At 36.1% G+C, this 17,093-nt stretch overlaps 1 protein-coding gene across 1 annotated transcript in view; it reads left to right on the top strand.

The window, feature by feature from the left end:
* Positions 1 to 17,093, top strand: part of Arfgef1 (ADP ribosylation factor guanine nucleotide exchange factor 1) — a 116,133-nt gene that overhangs the window by 79,626 nt on the left and 19,414 nt on the right. The window contains exons 23-32 of the mRNA XM_008854780.3: positions 5,090 to 5,180; positions 8,824 to 8,864; positions 8,956 to 9,125; positions 9,950 to 10,101; positions 10,228 to 10,400; positions 11,638 to 11,798; positions 12,744 to 12,874; positions 15,271 to 15,400; positions 16,580 to 16,715; positions 16,800 to 16,938. Of these exons, the coding sequence (XP_008853002.1) occupies positions 5,090 to 5,180; positions 8,824 to 8,864; positions 8,956 to 9,125; positions 9,950 to 10,101; positions 10,228 to 10,400; positions 11,638 to 11,798; positions 12,744 to 12,874; positions 15,271 to 15,400; positions 16,580 to 16,715; positions 16,800 to 16,938 (1,324 nt within the window). The remainder of the gene's footprint in view (positions 1 to 5,089; positions 5,181 to 8,823; positions 8,865 to 8,955; positions 9,126 to 9,949; positions 10,102 to 10,227; positions 10,401 to 11,637; positions 11,799 to 12,743; positions 12,875 to 15,270; positions 15,401 to 16,579; positions 16,716 to 16,799; positions 16,939 to 17,093) is intronic.

Here is a 17,093-nt window from a genome sequence, read left to right as displayed (position 1 = left end):
TTGAATCTAAATACTTCAGTCAAACGAGAAATAATGATATTTTGTAATACTAAGTAGTATACTTAGAAATGAATTCAAGTTAATTTGTTCATTATATTGTTATACTATTTAGATTTCAGTAATAGTGGATTGCCTGTCTTCTCCCTTCCTAAAAAGAATTCACATGAAAATACTCAAATTTCAGACCTCTAAATGAAGAACAGTTCAAGTTTGTACGACACTCCAGAAACCAATAATTCTTTCTTATCTTTTAACCAGTAACTTTTTCTTACTCCTTATTTGTATGTTTTCCACCTCGTATCTCACCATGTAGCCTAAGTTGACCTCAAACTTGTGATCCTCTTTCTTCAACCTCCCAATGGCTAAGATTACAGCTGTGACCTACCATGTCTGCTTTTTGTTTAAGACTATCTTGTGTTATATACTTTTCTTTTGGATCTGTTCCTTCTCTCCGTTTCTGGTTTGTCAGACTCATTTCTTATTCTATGCTCTTGAAAAAACTAATTTATTGACTTGGACTCTTTTGGGCAAAGGCCTCTCTTTGAGCTGCTTCATTGGTTACTAACTAGCCTATGTGGCAGGTATCTACCTTTTTCCCCTGTGCCCACATAGACAGCAGATGACCTGTTGAGCAAGATACTCTAGTTAGAATTTAAGCAAGGAAAGGTTGTATACACAAATAGCTGAGCCACTTCCATAATTTTCTGTATTAGTAGCATCCATTCACCAAGTTTTCCATGTAACCAAATTGATAACATTGGACATTGTCATCCTTTGATACCTGTGGGAAATTTATTACAGGACCCCTGTATACCCAGGTTCCTTACCAAAAAGTAATATAGTATTTCCACATATCCAATGCACATCCTGCTTTATACTTTAAATCATCTCTAGTCTCTACCTATGATATCAAATATAATGTAAATTCTATGCAAATAGTTGTTTTATAGTATTATAAGGAAATATGACTTTTAAAAGTCTATACATATGCAGTTATAGGTACAATATTTCGCTAAATAATTTTGGTCTGCATTTGACTGAATCCATAGATGTGGAACTCATGTATCTGAGTTTATGAAAAAAAAGTCTGTACTTTTATGTTTTAGAAATAGGAAACTTAAATAATTAAGAATATATGAGGGATGAGGAGGGATGGCAGAATGGCTCAGAGGGTAAAGGCACTTGCTGCCAAACCTAAGGAACTGCGTTTGATTCCCTGGAACTCACATAGTAGAAGGAGAGGCCTGACTCTCACAAGTTGTCCTCTGACTTCCACCTGCCTCCCCCCCAAAAAATAATAAATCAATGTAATAAAAACAGATTTTTAATGCATACATAGGGCTTTAGAACTTGGTCTCAGTGGTAGAGCACCTGCTTAGCATGAGTTGAGGCCCTGAGTTCAATCCCTATCAATCCCTAGCATTACAAAAGACCCTAAGTTTAGCTGAGCATGCGGATGTACATCTATAATTGTAAAGCAGGAGAATTGCAGATTTGAAATCAGCCTGGGTTACATAGTAAAACTGTCTCAAATAAAGAGAATGTAATTTTAAATTTTGAATTACATGCATTCTATGCTTTTAAGACATATATTCCTATTTGAAAGTACAGGGACTTGGTCACATAAGTCTTTAGAAAATAGACATAACACCTACATGGTTCCTAGTCTAAATATATTGACCTTTAAGTAATTTAGTGAAGCATAACTGTTAACCTGTTATTGTTACACTGTCATTCAATTCTGTGAGAGATTTGACATGCTTATGAAATAGGTTCTTTGAGTTCCTAGACATTTTATACATTCTTTATTTTTATGAATGATTATAAATTATATTACCTATAAGAAATATAAAACATTGGGGCTGGAGAGATGGCTCAGTGGTTAAGAGCATTGGCTGCTCTTGCAGAGGACCAGGGTTTGAATCCCATCACCCACATGGCAGCTAACAGCCATCCATAACTCAGCTTCCAAAAGAGCCGATGCCCTCTTCTGGCCCCCATGGGTACAGCATGACACAGAGGCACTTAGATACATGCAGGCGAATACACTCATACACATAAAATAAAAACAAAATATTTTTAAAAAGAAGTATAAAACACTCTCTAGAAATGACATTTTAGTTGATACACAAAGCAAGTTATGTAATGACTGACATTAGTTCCTCTGAGAGTTTTCTTCATTAAATCCCTATAACAAGGGGCTGGAGAGATGGCTCATTGGTTAAGAGCACTGACTGTTCTTGCAAAGGACCCGGGTTTGATTCCCAGCACCCACATGGTGGATATGAACCATCCTTAACTCCAGTCCCAGGGGACTCTGAAGCCCTCTTCTGACTTCTGTGGCATTGCACGACACGGGTGCACTCACATACATGCAAGCAATACACTCATGCACATAAAATTTAAAAAAAATTCTATAATAACCATCATGTTGTTTCTTCACCCTGTTTCCTGCCACCTCAGTTTCTCTTGTCCTTTACTTCAGGTTTTCATCCTTGCCTTCATGTGTTATAGAAATAGTCTTGCCAGGCATGGTGGCGCATGCCTGTAGTCCCAGCACTTGGGAGGCAGAGGCAGGCAAATCTCTGTGAGTTCAAGGCCAGCCTGGTCTACATAGTGAGTTCCAGGACAGCTGGGGCTACAGGGAGACCCTGCTTCAAAAAGTCCAAAAGAAAAAAAAAAAGAAAAGAAAAGAAATAGTCTCAATTTGCCTTCTTGACTCCAATATCTCTTTCCAGAGTTATTTACAGCAACTAGATTGGAGCTGTCAGTCTTCTAAAAGGACAAATGATAAACGATTCTGTTTCCTAATGTAATGCATTCATTGCTGAATGCGGTGGTGCACACCTGTTGTCATAGCACTTGGGAAACCGTGCTGTGTTACACAGCAGGACCCTGTTTTAAAAACAAGCAAACGAAATGTAATATAAAAGAAAAATAGTACATTTTGTGTGACAACTATTCTGGAGATGGAACGCACTTGTTGGAGTGCTTGCCTAGCATTAATAAGGCTCTGGTTTGATCCCAGCACCAGAAACAAAACAATGTAATAATCTTAACACTATACAACTAATTTCTAGTCTCTTTAGAGCTTGTTCGGAGGTTGTGGTGGGGAGCACACCTACTCATACCCTTATCCAAAGAACAATCCTTTGTAACAGGAAAAGTTGGCTTCTTGATCTGAGCACACAGCTTCAGGAAGAACACACTTGGAGTTAGGAAGGGGACACCTACCTAGCCAGCCAGATCAGCCTAATCAACACTAGTGACCAATGTGGTGACAGGTGTCACTTACAAATCACTCTCACACCTTCTAGTCCCTTACAGCTTCATCTCCTACTACTTTTCTCTCCCTTCTTTGTGTCCCCTGCTCAATTTTCTGTTACGGCTACACAGAATTATGTTGTAATACGATATACGCTCACATACTTCTACTTTACAAAACTAGTCCCTCTAATTGATTGCTTTTTTTCTGCTTTTTTATACAGTTATCCTTCCAAATGTAGTTTCAATTAATATTTCATCAAATGTGAAGAGTTTCCATGAGCAAACACCACTGTTCTACTCTTCTCTATCAACATTAGTTGTAGTTTATAGATTTAACATGAATTAGTTCATTTCAGTAATGAAATAAACATTATATTGTATTTAAAATTTACTGTAAATGTGCCTGTCTTTCTTGGCACATTAACTGAATGCAGTCACATCTTTTTTACATTGTTCAATTCCTGGAATAGAATTTGAGTTCAGCTGGTTTAAATGTTAAGTGCCTGCTTTGAGCTTAATATTGATTAAGGTAGGAACATATAAGAAATGTATGTGACTTGATTCCTGACCTTAAGGTAACCTACCCTTGGTTAGAAGGCAACATTAACATACCTAGAACAATTTGTATGGAACTCTGTAGAATTAACTCTGATCTGAATAGTACTTTTTCAGAGTTAAGAGAAATGAGGATGACTGTGCCAAATCCTTCATTGGGCAGTTACATTGGGTAGGAGACTTGATACAACAGGAATAAAGACCATGTTGATTAGAATGTTAGAGGGGAGTGCCTTAAGGGAATTTATACCCTCTCCCATAATAAGTACAAGGAAGGTGATAGGTAGGGATATTGGTCTTCTAAGAGAATGAAGAAGATATTGCAGAGAGGAGTACCTGAAAGAGAATGAAGTCTGGGAACTTTCAACACCCAGGGCTGAGATTGTGAGAGAACCTAAACTAAATACAAATGGAAATGAATAGATGATGTGAAGAGCAGGTCTAAAGAAAGATTTAGTGACTAGTTCAATATTGATGGAGAAAGAAAGATATCAAACATAATTCTAAGGTACAATTTGAAAACTAGGCATTGTTATTTTACTGTTTTAACATATGAAACCATTTGGAGAAAGGTAAATGGTTCTTATAAATAAGAGAATATTAGAATATAGTAAGAGAGGGGACTGGAGAGATGGCTCAGTGGTTAAGAGGACTGGCTGCTCTTGCAGAGGACCTAGGTTTGATTCCCAGCACCCACATGATGGCTACCAACCACCCCAGTTCCAGGAGATCTGATGCCCTCTCCTGACCTCCACAGATATTGCACAACATGGATGCACTTATGCATGCAGACAGTACACTCATACACAAAAAATAATAAATTTTTTTAAAAAAAGAATATACAAAGAATTTCCAACAAGCCCTTTTAAATAGGGGTTTGAAGCTTAAATGACAGAAATTCTAATTATATGGAATTGTAATTATCCACAGAAAGTACTGTTGGAACTGGGGTTAGTGAGGCATTTCTTAAAGATTAAGAGAACTTATGTCTAATACCATTAATTTTGTGATCTAAATTCATAGTGTTTCTAATTTGTATGATCTTTGCAAATATGTATTATAACCGTGTTTTGTGTGCCGCTTAGTATATCTCACTGATCACATTTGTCTATGATAAATGTTACTGGTGTCAAAAGAATTGTTCACTCAAAGCATTATTTCTCTTATTAGAAAAATAATTGGCCTTAGAAATGTGTTTTAGAACTCTAAATACATTCGTCCATTGAACTGTTTTCAAACTAAACTGGCTCTCTCTTATGTATGGTAGTTGGAGGAAATGTGGACTGGAAGCAGATAGCAAGTATTCAGGAATCCATTGGAGAGACCAGTTCTCAAAGTGTTGTTGTTGCTGTAGATAGGTAAGGTATTCATTTTCCTCCCTTTTCAGATGAATACTGTTTCAAATATGTCAAATTTAGCCATATTTGCTCCTTTAGAAAAAGTTTTTACCAAAATAACTTAGGAAGTAAGACTTTTGTGGTGTGCTGTGATTTAGATGATAAAATAGCTTTAATTCTGGTTTCATAAACATAGACTATAGAAAGGAGATAAAAATTTGTTATAGTTGGCACTGGGAGATATTAAGGAAATAGTATGCTTTATGAAAAAGAACACAAATGTTTTATTTTCTTGAAAAGAATTCTCTCTCATTCGTTCAAATTTAAATATAATTTATCTTTCTGGGTACATGATGTAAAACTACACTATGGATAAAATAAATGGGTTTTACATTGAATTCTCATTGCATCTCTGGAAAGGTCCATAGAATTTATATACATTACTAGGTATGTATACGTATACATTACTAGGTATGTATATGTATATGTATACTGTATCTTGTATTCTTTTGAAGATTACCTTTTTCCAGATCAGTGTCCCCAAAATTGAAACAGCATTTTAAAACACTGAAATTTAAATTTTTTTGACTACTTGTGGTTGAAAATTTCAGAAATGTGCCATAATCTTTGCTAAATGGTTTAGGGATTCAGACTGATTTACTGTTTACTTTGTTTCACATAAAACTCTGTGTGTGTGTGTGTGTGTGTGTGTGTGTATGTGTATGTGTCTGTGTGTGTCTGTGTGTGTGTGTGCTCGCTCACACATGGATGTACACATGTGTAAACCAGAGGTCAGCATCAGGTATCCTCGTCCTTCACTCTTATTTAATTTTTTGAGACATGGTCTCTCATTGATTGCCCCAAAACCCACCAGTTGGCTGATCTATTTAGCCAGGGGATTCTCCTCTCTCCACCTCTAGTGCTGAGAGGGTAGGCTGCTGCCATACCTGGCTTTTAACATGGGTGCTAGGGATCCATATTCAAGTCCTCAAGCTATCCTAGCAAAATATTTTACCCACTGAGCCATCCTAGACCCCCAGATAAAATTTTTGCACCAACTGCAAACAGAACTAAGTTTCCGAATAGCTGCTATTCTTAAAAGTACTTTCTGAAACTTTTCCCTTGAAAAGAATTCTTAGTGTTCACTTGCTGTGTTGTTGATTGATATGGGGCTTTTTGTTTGTTTGTTTGTTTGTTTGTTTGTTTGTTTGTTTGGTTGGTTGGTTGTTTTGTTTCTTAATATAGTGGGGAGGGTTTGTCTTCTACATATATAACATGAAGGCTTATGACATATGGAATCCTTTACAGGTATTATTTAATCTTTTTAGTAGCTGCATAAGATAAGTATTATTGGTTAACTCAATTTACAAATGAGGAAACCAGGACAGAAAGGTTTTAATTAACTTGCTCATTCCCACAATTAACTAGTTTTATATTGATGAGTGAATATAGTATGTTTTTCATCTTTCATTCTTAGAGAAATTTGAGAGGTGGAACCAGTCTATGGGTCTTCTGGTCAGCCTGTCTCTGAGTGTGTGTGCACTCTTAATTTCTTTGCCTTTCTGCCTATATGTACATCTCCAGAGCCTTTTTGCCATCAGGCTGTCTTTCTTTCAAGTGATTTTCTTCTCTTGTAGAAAATCATCTTTTTTGTCATTATGGGAGCCTATTTAGATAATATAAGAACCTTGAAGAATGTTAAGGCTTAACTTTAAATGTCTCCACAGACTGCTGTGCTCTGCCACATGGCTTATCTTTAGTGGTGCACTGCTAGAAATAGGGTACCCCCCGCCCTGAGGCTACCAAAGTGAGTAGGAATTTGAATGCCCCTACCCAGGTTGCATATTTCCCTGCCTTCTTCCATCCCTGAGTCTGTGGAGCCGGTTGGATACGGTAGTTTTCTATCCTTGGCTTTGTTCTCCACCCTTCACCACCTTCAGAGCCTATTGCATCCTTTCCCTGTGATTGCATAGTCTCCATCTTGCTTCTATTCTTTGTTTCTCTACACTTTGCCATTTGCTTTTTTAAAAAATCAGTTAAATCCTTTATTTAATATCTTTTCTGTTGTTTCTCTTGTATTGCTTAAGGTTTTACTCTGTGGTATGGTTTGTTTGTAGCTTTGACTATAAAGAAACTATTGACTATAAGCTATTCTCATGGGAGAATACCTCTAGTTTGAGAGAAGCCAGCTGATCACATTTGCATAGGCTAGCAATTTTACTTTTGCTGTTATAAGAGCTTTGTAGGTTTTGTGTACTTTTATTTTGGGTCTAGTCTAACCCCTGGATTAAATGGTACCCAATTCTCTTGCTTTTTCTCCCATGGTTGTTTTTGCCAGATTTTTAAATTATTCTTTTTCCCAAAGGAACAGTACAAAAAACCTTAAGACATCCTTAGCAGGCACTCGGATTTTGCATTTCCTGGCCTATTTTTGTTATTATTACATTAAAGTGTAAAATAAATGATCTATGAGAACATTTAGATTGTGTTAGTAGGGGAAAACTAGAATATATTTTAAATGTTCAATGTATAATTTGTTCATGTAAGTATGAAGAATGTAGAGAGGTATAGAAGAAGATAGACTCTGGAGTCAGCCTGCAAAAGTTTGAATCTTGACCCTGGCCCTTAGTAGTTCTGTGGCTTGGAAGAAGCTATTAATCTTTGTCTCTGTTTCTGTGTTTACATACTTTGAATTATAATAGTACATATTTTAATTATTAAGTGAATGAATGTATATAAAACAGACTAGTACCCACCTTATGATTGGTAACTACTACTGTCATTCCTAGTGTTTTTAAGATTAATATTTGAGGTATTCCTGCCTTTGCAGTTTCCACCTTATATAAATCCAATTGTAGTATTTTAAGTTGAGGAATATCATTCAATCTGTGAAGATGTAGTCATACTCTTGTTTACTAATCTGGAACCTGGATAAAAATTCAAGTTTTAAAAGAATGAGGCCCTGATACTAAAATTCATATTAAATTTATTAGTTTTGAATTAATAAAAGGAACGAAGCCTAATATGCTTATACTAAAACAGAAAAGAGCTAGGAAAGAAAAGTTGTACAAAGCTGAGCCATGTAACTTTAAACATCTGGATTCTCTTAAGAAATTGATTCAGCCAGTTCTTGGTTAAATTGAGACCATTTGCAAGTTTATATCAAATCACTTTCAAGTTCTCATAAATGAATTTTCTAATCAGGTGTAGGGCCTGGGATATAGCTCAGTTATAGTGCACTTGCTTAGATGTATAAGGCCTTAGGTTCAGTCCCAGGACTGCAAAGAAAGAAAAACAAGCCAAACAATAAGAAAAATAACTTGTTTACTGGTAGTAGATTATCAGGAAAAATGGGAAAATCATCTTTTTCCTGGTATGCCAATTTTAGTTTATAAATTAATTTTTTTTATTCTTAAAATCCTATAAGTTGCCCATTTCACAGTATATACTTACCAGTACAGTATATACTTACCAGTACAAAGTGTAAGTGGGAAGGAAAAACAATACAGAGTATTCTTACTATAAGGTATATGATGAAAACCTTTGACAACTTGCTTCCCTTAAAACAGATAAAAAGTGTTAATATACTAGGCCACTTACTACTGAGTTGATATAAAAGAAGTAAGACTTGATAAGTTTTTAAATTATATTTTATTTTCCCTAGGATATTCACAGGATCTACAAGGCTAGATGGAAATGCTATTGGTAAGTATGTTTATTATTCTACTCAGTAGCTGTCCTTTTGACCAAAAAGCTTTAAAGTTGAGATAAAACTGTAAATCTATTTATTTTATAGTGGATTTTGTCCGTTGGCTCTGTGCTGTGTCTATGGATGAATTACTTTCCACTACACATCCAAGAATGTTTAGTCTACAAAAAATAGTAGAAATATCATACTATAACATGGGAAGAATAAGATTGCAGTGGTCTCGGATTTGGGAAGTTATTGGAGATCATTTTAATAAGGTATTTGAATAATTATACTGTTTGTTTACATTTGCAATATTTTTCCAAGTTTAAAATTTCCTAATCATAATCTAATTGAGACTTTTTGCATTCTAAGCAATTATTTTTTGCTTTTTATAATTAAATTTTAAAACTTCCCAAGAATAAAAGTACATACCTATAATACAGCACTTTTGGTAGGCTGAGACAGAAGTGTTTGTGAGTTCTAAACCAGCTTGGACTATACATATATATATAGTAAGACCCTGTGTCGCAGTGGTTGAGGCACATACTGCTCTTGCAGAGGCCTCAAGTTCAGATTCCCATCACCCACTTCAGGTAGCTCACATTCACCTGTACATTCACCTGTACAGTTCCAGGAGATCCGACACCATCTCTGGCTTCCTCAGGCATCTGCACATCTGCATGTGAGTGCAGGCATACACACACACACACACAATTTTTTTTTTTTTTTTTTTTTTTGGTATTTTTGATCCCTGTAGCCCCAGCTGTCCTGGAACTCGCTCTGTAGACCAGGTGAGTCTCGAACTCACAGAGATCCGCCTGCCTCTGCCTCCTGAGTGCTGGGATTAAAGGTGTGCACCACCATGCCCAGTTTACACTCAGTTTTTTAAAGTAAAAGAAAAACTTTTGAGTCCAGTTCTTTTTAGAAATGATTGCTGAACCTTTTTGAGGAAATGCTTTTTGCATACCTGGTGTCTTTATGGACTATCCTAAGATTTACCTAATGCTGCTAATTTGATACTTCTACTAAGGCAAAATGAAAACTTGTAGTTTTACCTTTAACATTACTGTTTTGGTTTTTGTTGTTATTGCTATTACAGGTTGGCTGTAACCCCAATGAAGATGTAGCCATATTTGCAGTGGACTCCTTGAGGCAGTTGTCAATGAAGTTTTTAGAGAAAGGAGAACTTGCAAATTTCAGATTCCAAAAGGATTTTTTAAGGCCTTTTGAACATATAATGAAAAGAAACAGGTATTATGTTTATTAAGTTAAATAACATCAGAGATGCCTTATTTTCTTTGGCAGGGACAAAAGTAGAAAAGAAATCTGTTGAGTTTTATCTATATGCACATCTAAACAGTTATGTTAAAATTTTAGGTCTCCAACAATTCGTGATATGGTTGTGCGGTGTATAGCACAGATGGTTAATTCTCAGGCTGCTAACATTCGGTCTGGATGGAAGAACATTTTCTCGGTGTTTCACCTAGCTGCATCTGATCAAGATGAAAGCATAGTAGAGCTTGCCTTTCAGACAACAGGGCACATTGTCAGTGAGTATTCTTTTAACTACGTTCAAGTAAAAATACAAAAGTTTGGTATGCTTAATTGATAATTCAAGTGCATTAAAATTATAAGACTACTATGGGCTTTAGGTTTATCAAATTTTGCTTATAAAACCAGAGTAAAAGATATAGTTAAAATTTGTTGATGGTTTACCATATGACATGTATTATACCCAGTTTTCATGGGTTTTTTTGTTTTGTTTTTTAAATCTTCACAGCTGTTTAAAATAAATATTCCCTGGTTCTTTTTTTAAATGGTTAACTCAAACACAAAAAGCCTAAGGAATTTGCCTAAGGTCATAGAACTATGAAGCAATGGAGCTGGTATTCAAGCTTGGAGTCTTTTATTTTGTTTTGTGGTGCTGAAAATTGAGCTCAGGACCATGAGCTAACTGAGCCAAGTGTTCTACTACTGAACTATACCCTCAGTAAGCCTGAGGTCTTGAGACAAAGGAGTTGGTGTTGGTGGTATAGTTTGGTTTGGTTTTATTTTTGTTTTTATAACCACTATACTATACTGCCTCCTCCAACTTTGAGGAGGTTTACAGTACTAAGGGAGTAGGTTAACCTTGTATAAAAGATACTGATTAAGTGGGATTGAGGGGGTTTGGGTTGGGTTGGGTTTTAAGATATGATCTCCTTGCAGCCCCAGCTGGCCTAGAACTTGCTACGAGATCCACCTGTCACTGACGGGATTAAAGGCATTTATAAATGCACAAATATGGCAACCTGAGTTTGGAACCCCAACACCTATGTAAAAAAATACCTTGGCATGGCCATGTACATCTTTAACCCCAGAATGGGAGCAGGAGGTATCTTAACCAGCATTTAATGAGTGCTTAACCATTATTTTAAGCATTTTACATTTTACTTAAAATATTTTAGGTAGTGCTTAGCACTATCTTATAGGTATTATTATTCTCATTTTATAGATTAAAAAACACAGATATCAAGAGAACAGTTTGTTTTTTATAGCAATTCATCAGAAGTTGAAGTGTACTAGTCATTTTATTAGATGTTGTGTTTATAGTATAAACAAAACGGGTACATTTCACTTGCCTGACATATCAGGACAGGTAAGTAGTAGATACAGACTTGGGCCCCATTTTTGTTAGATATTAAAACCCTTGATAACCTATAAGAAGCATGCATTACATTTAGTCAATATGTTTTATATAATTAAAATAATTGAAAATTTATAGATACTTATTTTTCTCTGTTTTAGCCCTTGTATTTGAAAAACATTTTCCAGCCACCATTGATTCTTTCCAGGACGCAGTGAAGTGTTTGTCTGAATTTGCATGCAACGCAGCTTTCCCAGACACAAGTATGGAAGCAATTCGACTTATTCGCCATTGTGCAAAATATGTGTCTGATAGACCTCAGGTATAGCATCATTTAGTAAACAAAATTTTGCTGAGTACTGAGTGCTATCTGACATTTATATTTGTTTGGGAACTTAGAATATAGGAAGCATTTATTTTCCAGTGAACCCAAAACTAGTCTGAGCTTGATTCTGAGTTAAGATGGCTGGTCTCTAAAGCTAGGCATTTCTGTAGATGTTAGGTATTTTTATGAGAGTTTCACAGATACTCAGTTTTTTAAAGTTTTAATAACACTTAATGATACAGGTAGTGCTATAACTTTGTACAGATAAGGAAACAGGTAGAGAGAAGTTTAAAAATGTGTCAGTAGTTGCAAAGCAAGTAAAGGAGAGGGAGGCTTTAAAGTACTTCTTTTTAACCATCCTGTCATGCTCCTTGTCTGCCTGTGCTCTGGAGCACTGAAGTTAACTGGATGTGGATGAGTATGTGCTTAAGCACTGAAATAAAAGGCTGAATTGTCATCCTGGCTGCCAATTTTAACTTGCATATCTGAGTCTGTTTTTGTAAATGTCATAAGGAAAAGTCAAGCCTCATAGTTTTATTATTGTGATTTTAAAGTTTTTTTTAAAAAAATTAGTGTGTCTGTGTATATCTATGCGGGTATCTTTGTGCATCAGTACAGGTGCCTATGGAGGCCAAAAGTGATGGATCCCCCCCTAGAGCTGGAGTTACAGATAGTTGTGAGCCACCAGACAACGGGTACTGAGAACCAGACTTTTCCTCCACAAGAACAGTATATACTATTAACCACTGAGCCATCTCTCTGACCCCATAAAGGCAATTTTTTTCATTCCAGACCAAGGCTCTTTATAGAGAGTTCTAGTCCTTATCTTTCTATAAATTATTAAAATTTCCAGTTCTGATTCAAAAGTAGCATTTTTCTTGATAAATATTGAGTATATGAGTATTGAGTTTTGTCTGTATAATCCTCCCTTTCTTCTTGAAGGCTTTCAAGGAATACACAAGTGATGATATGAATGTGGCACCTGAAGACAGGGTGTGGGTGAGAGGATGGTTCCCGATTCTCTTTGAGTTATCATGTATCATCAATAGATGCAAATTAGATGTAAGAACCAGGTAACAATCAGTGTTTGAAATTCAAGTTTTGAAGAATTTATTTTTATTCTAATTAACTTTTCTTATAGACACAGAAGTTTACACTCAGAGACCGTAACTGATTTGCTTGTTTATTTTGTTTTTTGGGTGCTTTCTTGTTTTTGTTTTTGTAAGTCAGGGTCCCCCTGAGCCCCAGCTGGCCTAGAACTCACTACATAGACCGGGCTGGCCTGGATCTCACAGAGATCCACCTGCTTCTGCCTCCTGAGTGCTGGGATTAAAAACATGTGCCACTATGGCCAGCCTTGTTTATTCTGAAACTATTAATTTATTTTTATTATGTGTATGAGTGTTTTGCCTGCATGTATGTAAGTACACCTGTGTGTACCACACAGAGGCCAGAAGAGGGCATTGGATCTCCTGGGCCTGGAGTTACACATGGTTGTTAACCACCTAGCCACCATGTTTGTGCTGAAAATCAAACCTGGGTCCTCTGGAATAGCAGCCAGTTCTCTTAACTGCTAAGCTATCCCCCCAACCTTTGTTTGCTTATTTTGACATAAAAAGTCTCAGCCCAAGCTGGCCTGGAACTAGCTATGTAGCCCAGACTGGCCTGAGCTCCTGATCCTTCTGCCTCTACCTCTCAAGTGCTGTGATTACTGGAGTACACCACCTCACCCAACTAGATTTTTTTTCAAATGACTATATTTGGTGTTTTAAAAACAAAAATTTTCAGGTCAATAACATAGCTTTGTCTATATAGATCTGATCATGTACAACTCTTATAGCTGGAGAGAAAGTTCAATTATAAAGTGCTTCACTAGCAGGCATGAGAACCAGAATTTGATCCCCAGAACCCCTCTTAATGTCAATTTGATGGCAAGTGCTTGTAATCTCAGCCCTCAGGAGCTGGAGATGAGAAGACTCTGGGGCTCACACTGGTCAGCCGGTCTAGCCTGCTTGGTGAGCTCCAGGCCAATGAGAAACTCTGTCTCAGAGGAGGTGGATGTTTTCTGAGGACGAAACCCAAAGTTGTCCTCTGGCCCCCACATGCCATCTTAAGGTCAATCTTGTGTTACATGAAATCCTTTTTAGTTATCTCAGGTTTTTAGAAAGAATCATTAATTATTTTGATGTATAACTTTTGTCAATTAAAAATTACAACAGCAACATAGAATTATACCAAATTAATAATAGAAATTCAATAATCTCCTCCCCTATGTCAGAGACTCATCAAAATTAATTTGTGAGTTACTTTTCATTTTTATAGTTCTATTTGGTATAACAGAAATTCCTGTGAAAATAGGTAAATAATCCAAAATAGGACTCAGCCCATAGAGATTTGTCATAAAATTTAGTAATCACAAGAACATTATAAAACATTGTACTTTGAACTGAGACATGGAAGATTATTTGGCAGTGGGCCTGTTAGCAACTTGTTAAAATTCAAGATAATAACTTACTTCACAGGTCTGGCCACCTCAGTGAAACAACCAACATATCATAACTAACAATTGAGTTCAGTACTTCTCATAAGTGCATACTTGCAGTGTCGAAACTTAGGAGGCTGAGGCAGAAACATCTGAAATTTGAGGCCATGCCAAGCTGCATAATAAGACATTCTCTAAAAACCAAGCAACAGGAACAAAAAGACATCCCCACACACAAACTTTCATGGCATGTCAAAATGAAGATGAAGCACCCTCAGTACTATCTTCATGTATTTAGAAGTTTATTTAACAGAGGACCTGTCTTTTTGTTTGGTCTGTCATACCTCGGTTCTCACCATACCTTTGTTCCTATTATGGAGTGCCTGTTCATGAGTAAAGAAGGGAAATCATCAGTGAACTTTCATCTACCATGGCCCTGGATTTTCTTACCTCACCCCAGGATTTGAATGAGATATTATTAAGATTACATTTAAAAATACAATACCATGGTTTTTATTATAACATTTTAATTGCAAAGAACTTATACACATATTCTGACTTGGTTCTCTCCAAATTCTGTAGATTGAATAATTAACCTAGAGTCCTACGTACTTTTTTTCTCTATATCAATTTAAGTAACTCTTAAGTGTTACCCTTTTTTTTGAAAGACACCTTCCAAATCCATTTAAACTAGTGATTGCTTTGTTTGATATCAAGTCTAAGAAAGAAAAACCAGAATATCCATATCTCCTTAGGCACTTTTAGTCATGAGGTCACATTCAGTTACTTAGAATGCATTGGGGTTAGACCTCAAGCTCAGCAGAAAGGGAAGAGGGAACTCTGTTCTAGTGTAAGGAGGTGTGGGGTGCTAACTAGTAGTATCTGGTGGCAGGATTCTGACAGAGGTTTCACGTTGCTTTATTTCAGTTTCTTAGAAAGTTTTACTTTTTGTATCATAGCTTTCCTAATTGTGTTTTGTTATTTTAGGGGTTTAACAGTAATGTTTGAAATAATGAAAACATATGGCCACACTTATGAAAAACACTGGTGGCAGGATTTATTTAGAATTGTTTTCAGGATCTTTGACAATATGAAATTGCCAGAACAGCAGACAGAGGTAAGAGAATGCAAAATTTCCTTTAGCACAACCTTAAATTTTTTTCTATTTTCACTGAATACTTTAGTGTTTTGAATTAAACATATTGAACATAAAAGAATTCCTAGAATATTTTTTTCAATACATGAGAAATAATAGTATTTTTTATAAACAAGGACACTATTTGGAAATAGGACTGAGTTAATGAATTCACTTTTATTTTCATTGTTTTTGTTTGTCACCTTGTCTTCCACACTTTGATATCGTCACAGGTATGAAACAGCAGTAACTTTTTTTTTCCCTTTGGTCTTTTTGAGACAGGGTCTCCCTGTAGCCCCAGCTGTCCTGGAACTCACTATGTAGATTAGGCTGGCCTTGAACTCAGAGAGATCCACCTGCCTCTGCCTCCCAAGTGCTGGGATTAAAGGCGTGTGCCACCACACCTGGCTTGCAGTAACTTTTATTAATACCAGATACTGAATTCCAATTATAGTATGTATTTCAGGCACTATGGGGAGAAAGCCTCACATTTTCCCATTTTGTCCTACATAGTAGTTTTAAATGCAGGTGTTTACAAAATATCTTTTTATGTATTTGGGGGGAGAGGGAATTGAGACAGGGTCTCACTATGTAGTCCTCACTGACTCATAACTCGCTATGCAAACTAGGCTAGCCTTGAACTTACAGTGATCCTCTTGAGTACTGGGCTATCTGATGTAACCCACCATGCCCAGCTCAGATCTTTGATATCTTTGAAAAAAACGAAATTGCTTATGTTTTGTATAGTTCTCCTTACAGTGTTTTGAAGTAACCATACTTCAGGAAAGTCACTTTTATTTCATACCTGTGTTCAGTTCATTTGGATAAATTCTTTTTCATCTTTGTTTTCTTGTTCTTTTATATTCTGGAGCAAGGGCAGCTATTACTTTTCATTCGTATTGTTTCAAAGCCATAATGAAAGTATCAAGATGCTGTAGTGATAATTTTTTAATATCAAAGCAAGTAGTGTAGAAAATAGTAAAATTATTATATATGTAGAAATGGCCATTAAATCAAGGTAAGGACAGTTCTTCAGGAAGTTAGGTGGTCTGAAAGGAACATCAACTGCTGTAGTGTTTAAAATATGTGAACGTATTTTCCTTTTAATTCTAATTGATGAATAGTATAACCCTAATTAATGATCCTTTTTTTCCCCACCAGAAAGCAGAATGGATGACAACAACTTGCAATCATGCCCTTTATGCAATATGTGATGTATTCACCCAGTATTTAGAAGTACTCAGTGATGTACTTCTGGATGATATTTTTGCCCAGCTATATTGGTGTGTGCAACAAGGTAGGTCTGTACCAGCCACATGACACACCAAGTATTACATTTGACCCTGGCAATCTGCAAATGAATTGCTCTTTTCTTTTCTAGACAATGAGCAGTTAGCACGATCTGGTACAAACTGCTTAGAGAATGTTGTTATTCTGAATGGTGAAAAATTTACTCTAGAAATCTGGGATAAAACTTGTAACTGCACCCTGGATATCTTCAAAACCACAATCCCACATGCGTAAGAAGATTTTATACAACTCTCCATTTATATTTGTATGTTGACTGAGTTTAAAAGTGAGCAGTGAATAGAATTTGAATAGTAACTAACAATTTCTCATTGTGGAAGTCTTTACAAAGTGTTAAATGGATTCAGATTTGCTACAAATCAAATTC

The sequence above is a fragment of the Nannospalax galili genome, unplaced genomic scaffold (genome assembly GCF_000622305.1).
Source record: "Nannospalax galili isolate Female #2095 unplaced genomic scaffold, S.galili_v1.0 scaffold247, whole genome shotgun sequence".
In the NCBI taxonomy this organism is placed as follows: Eukaryota; Metazoa; Chordata; class Mammalia; order Rodentia; family Spalacidae; genus Nannospalax; species Nannospalax galili.
Note: the sequence above shows the minus strand (reverse complement) of the source record. Positions and strands in the feature narration are given on the sequence as shown.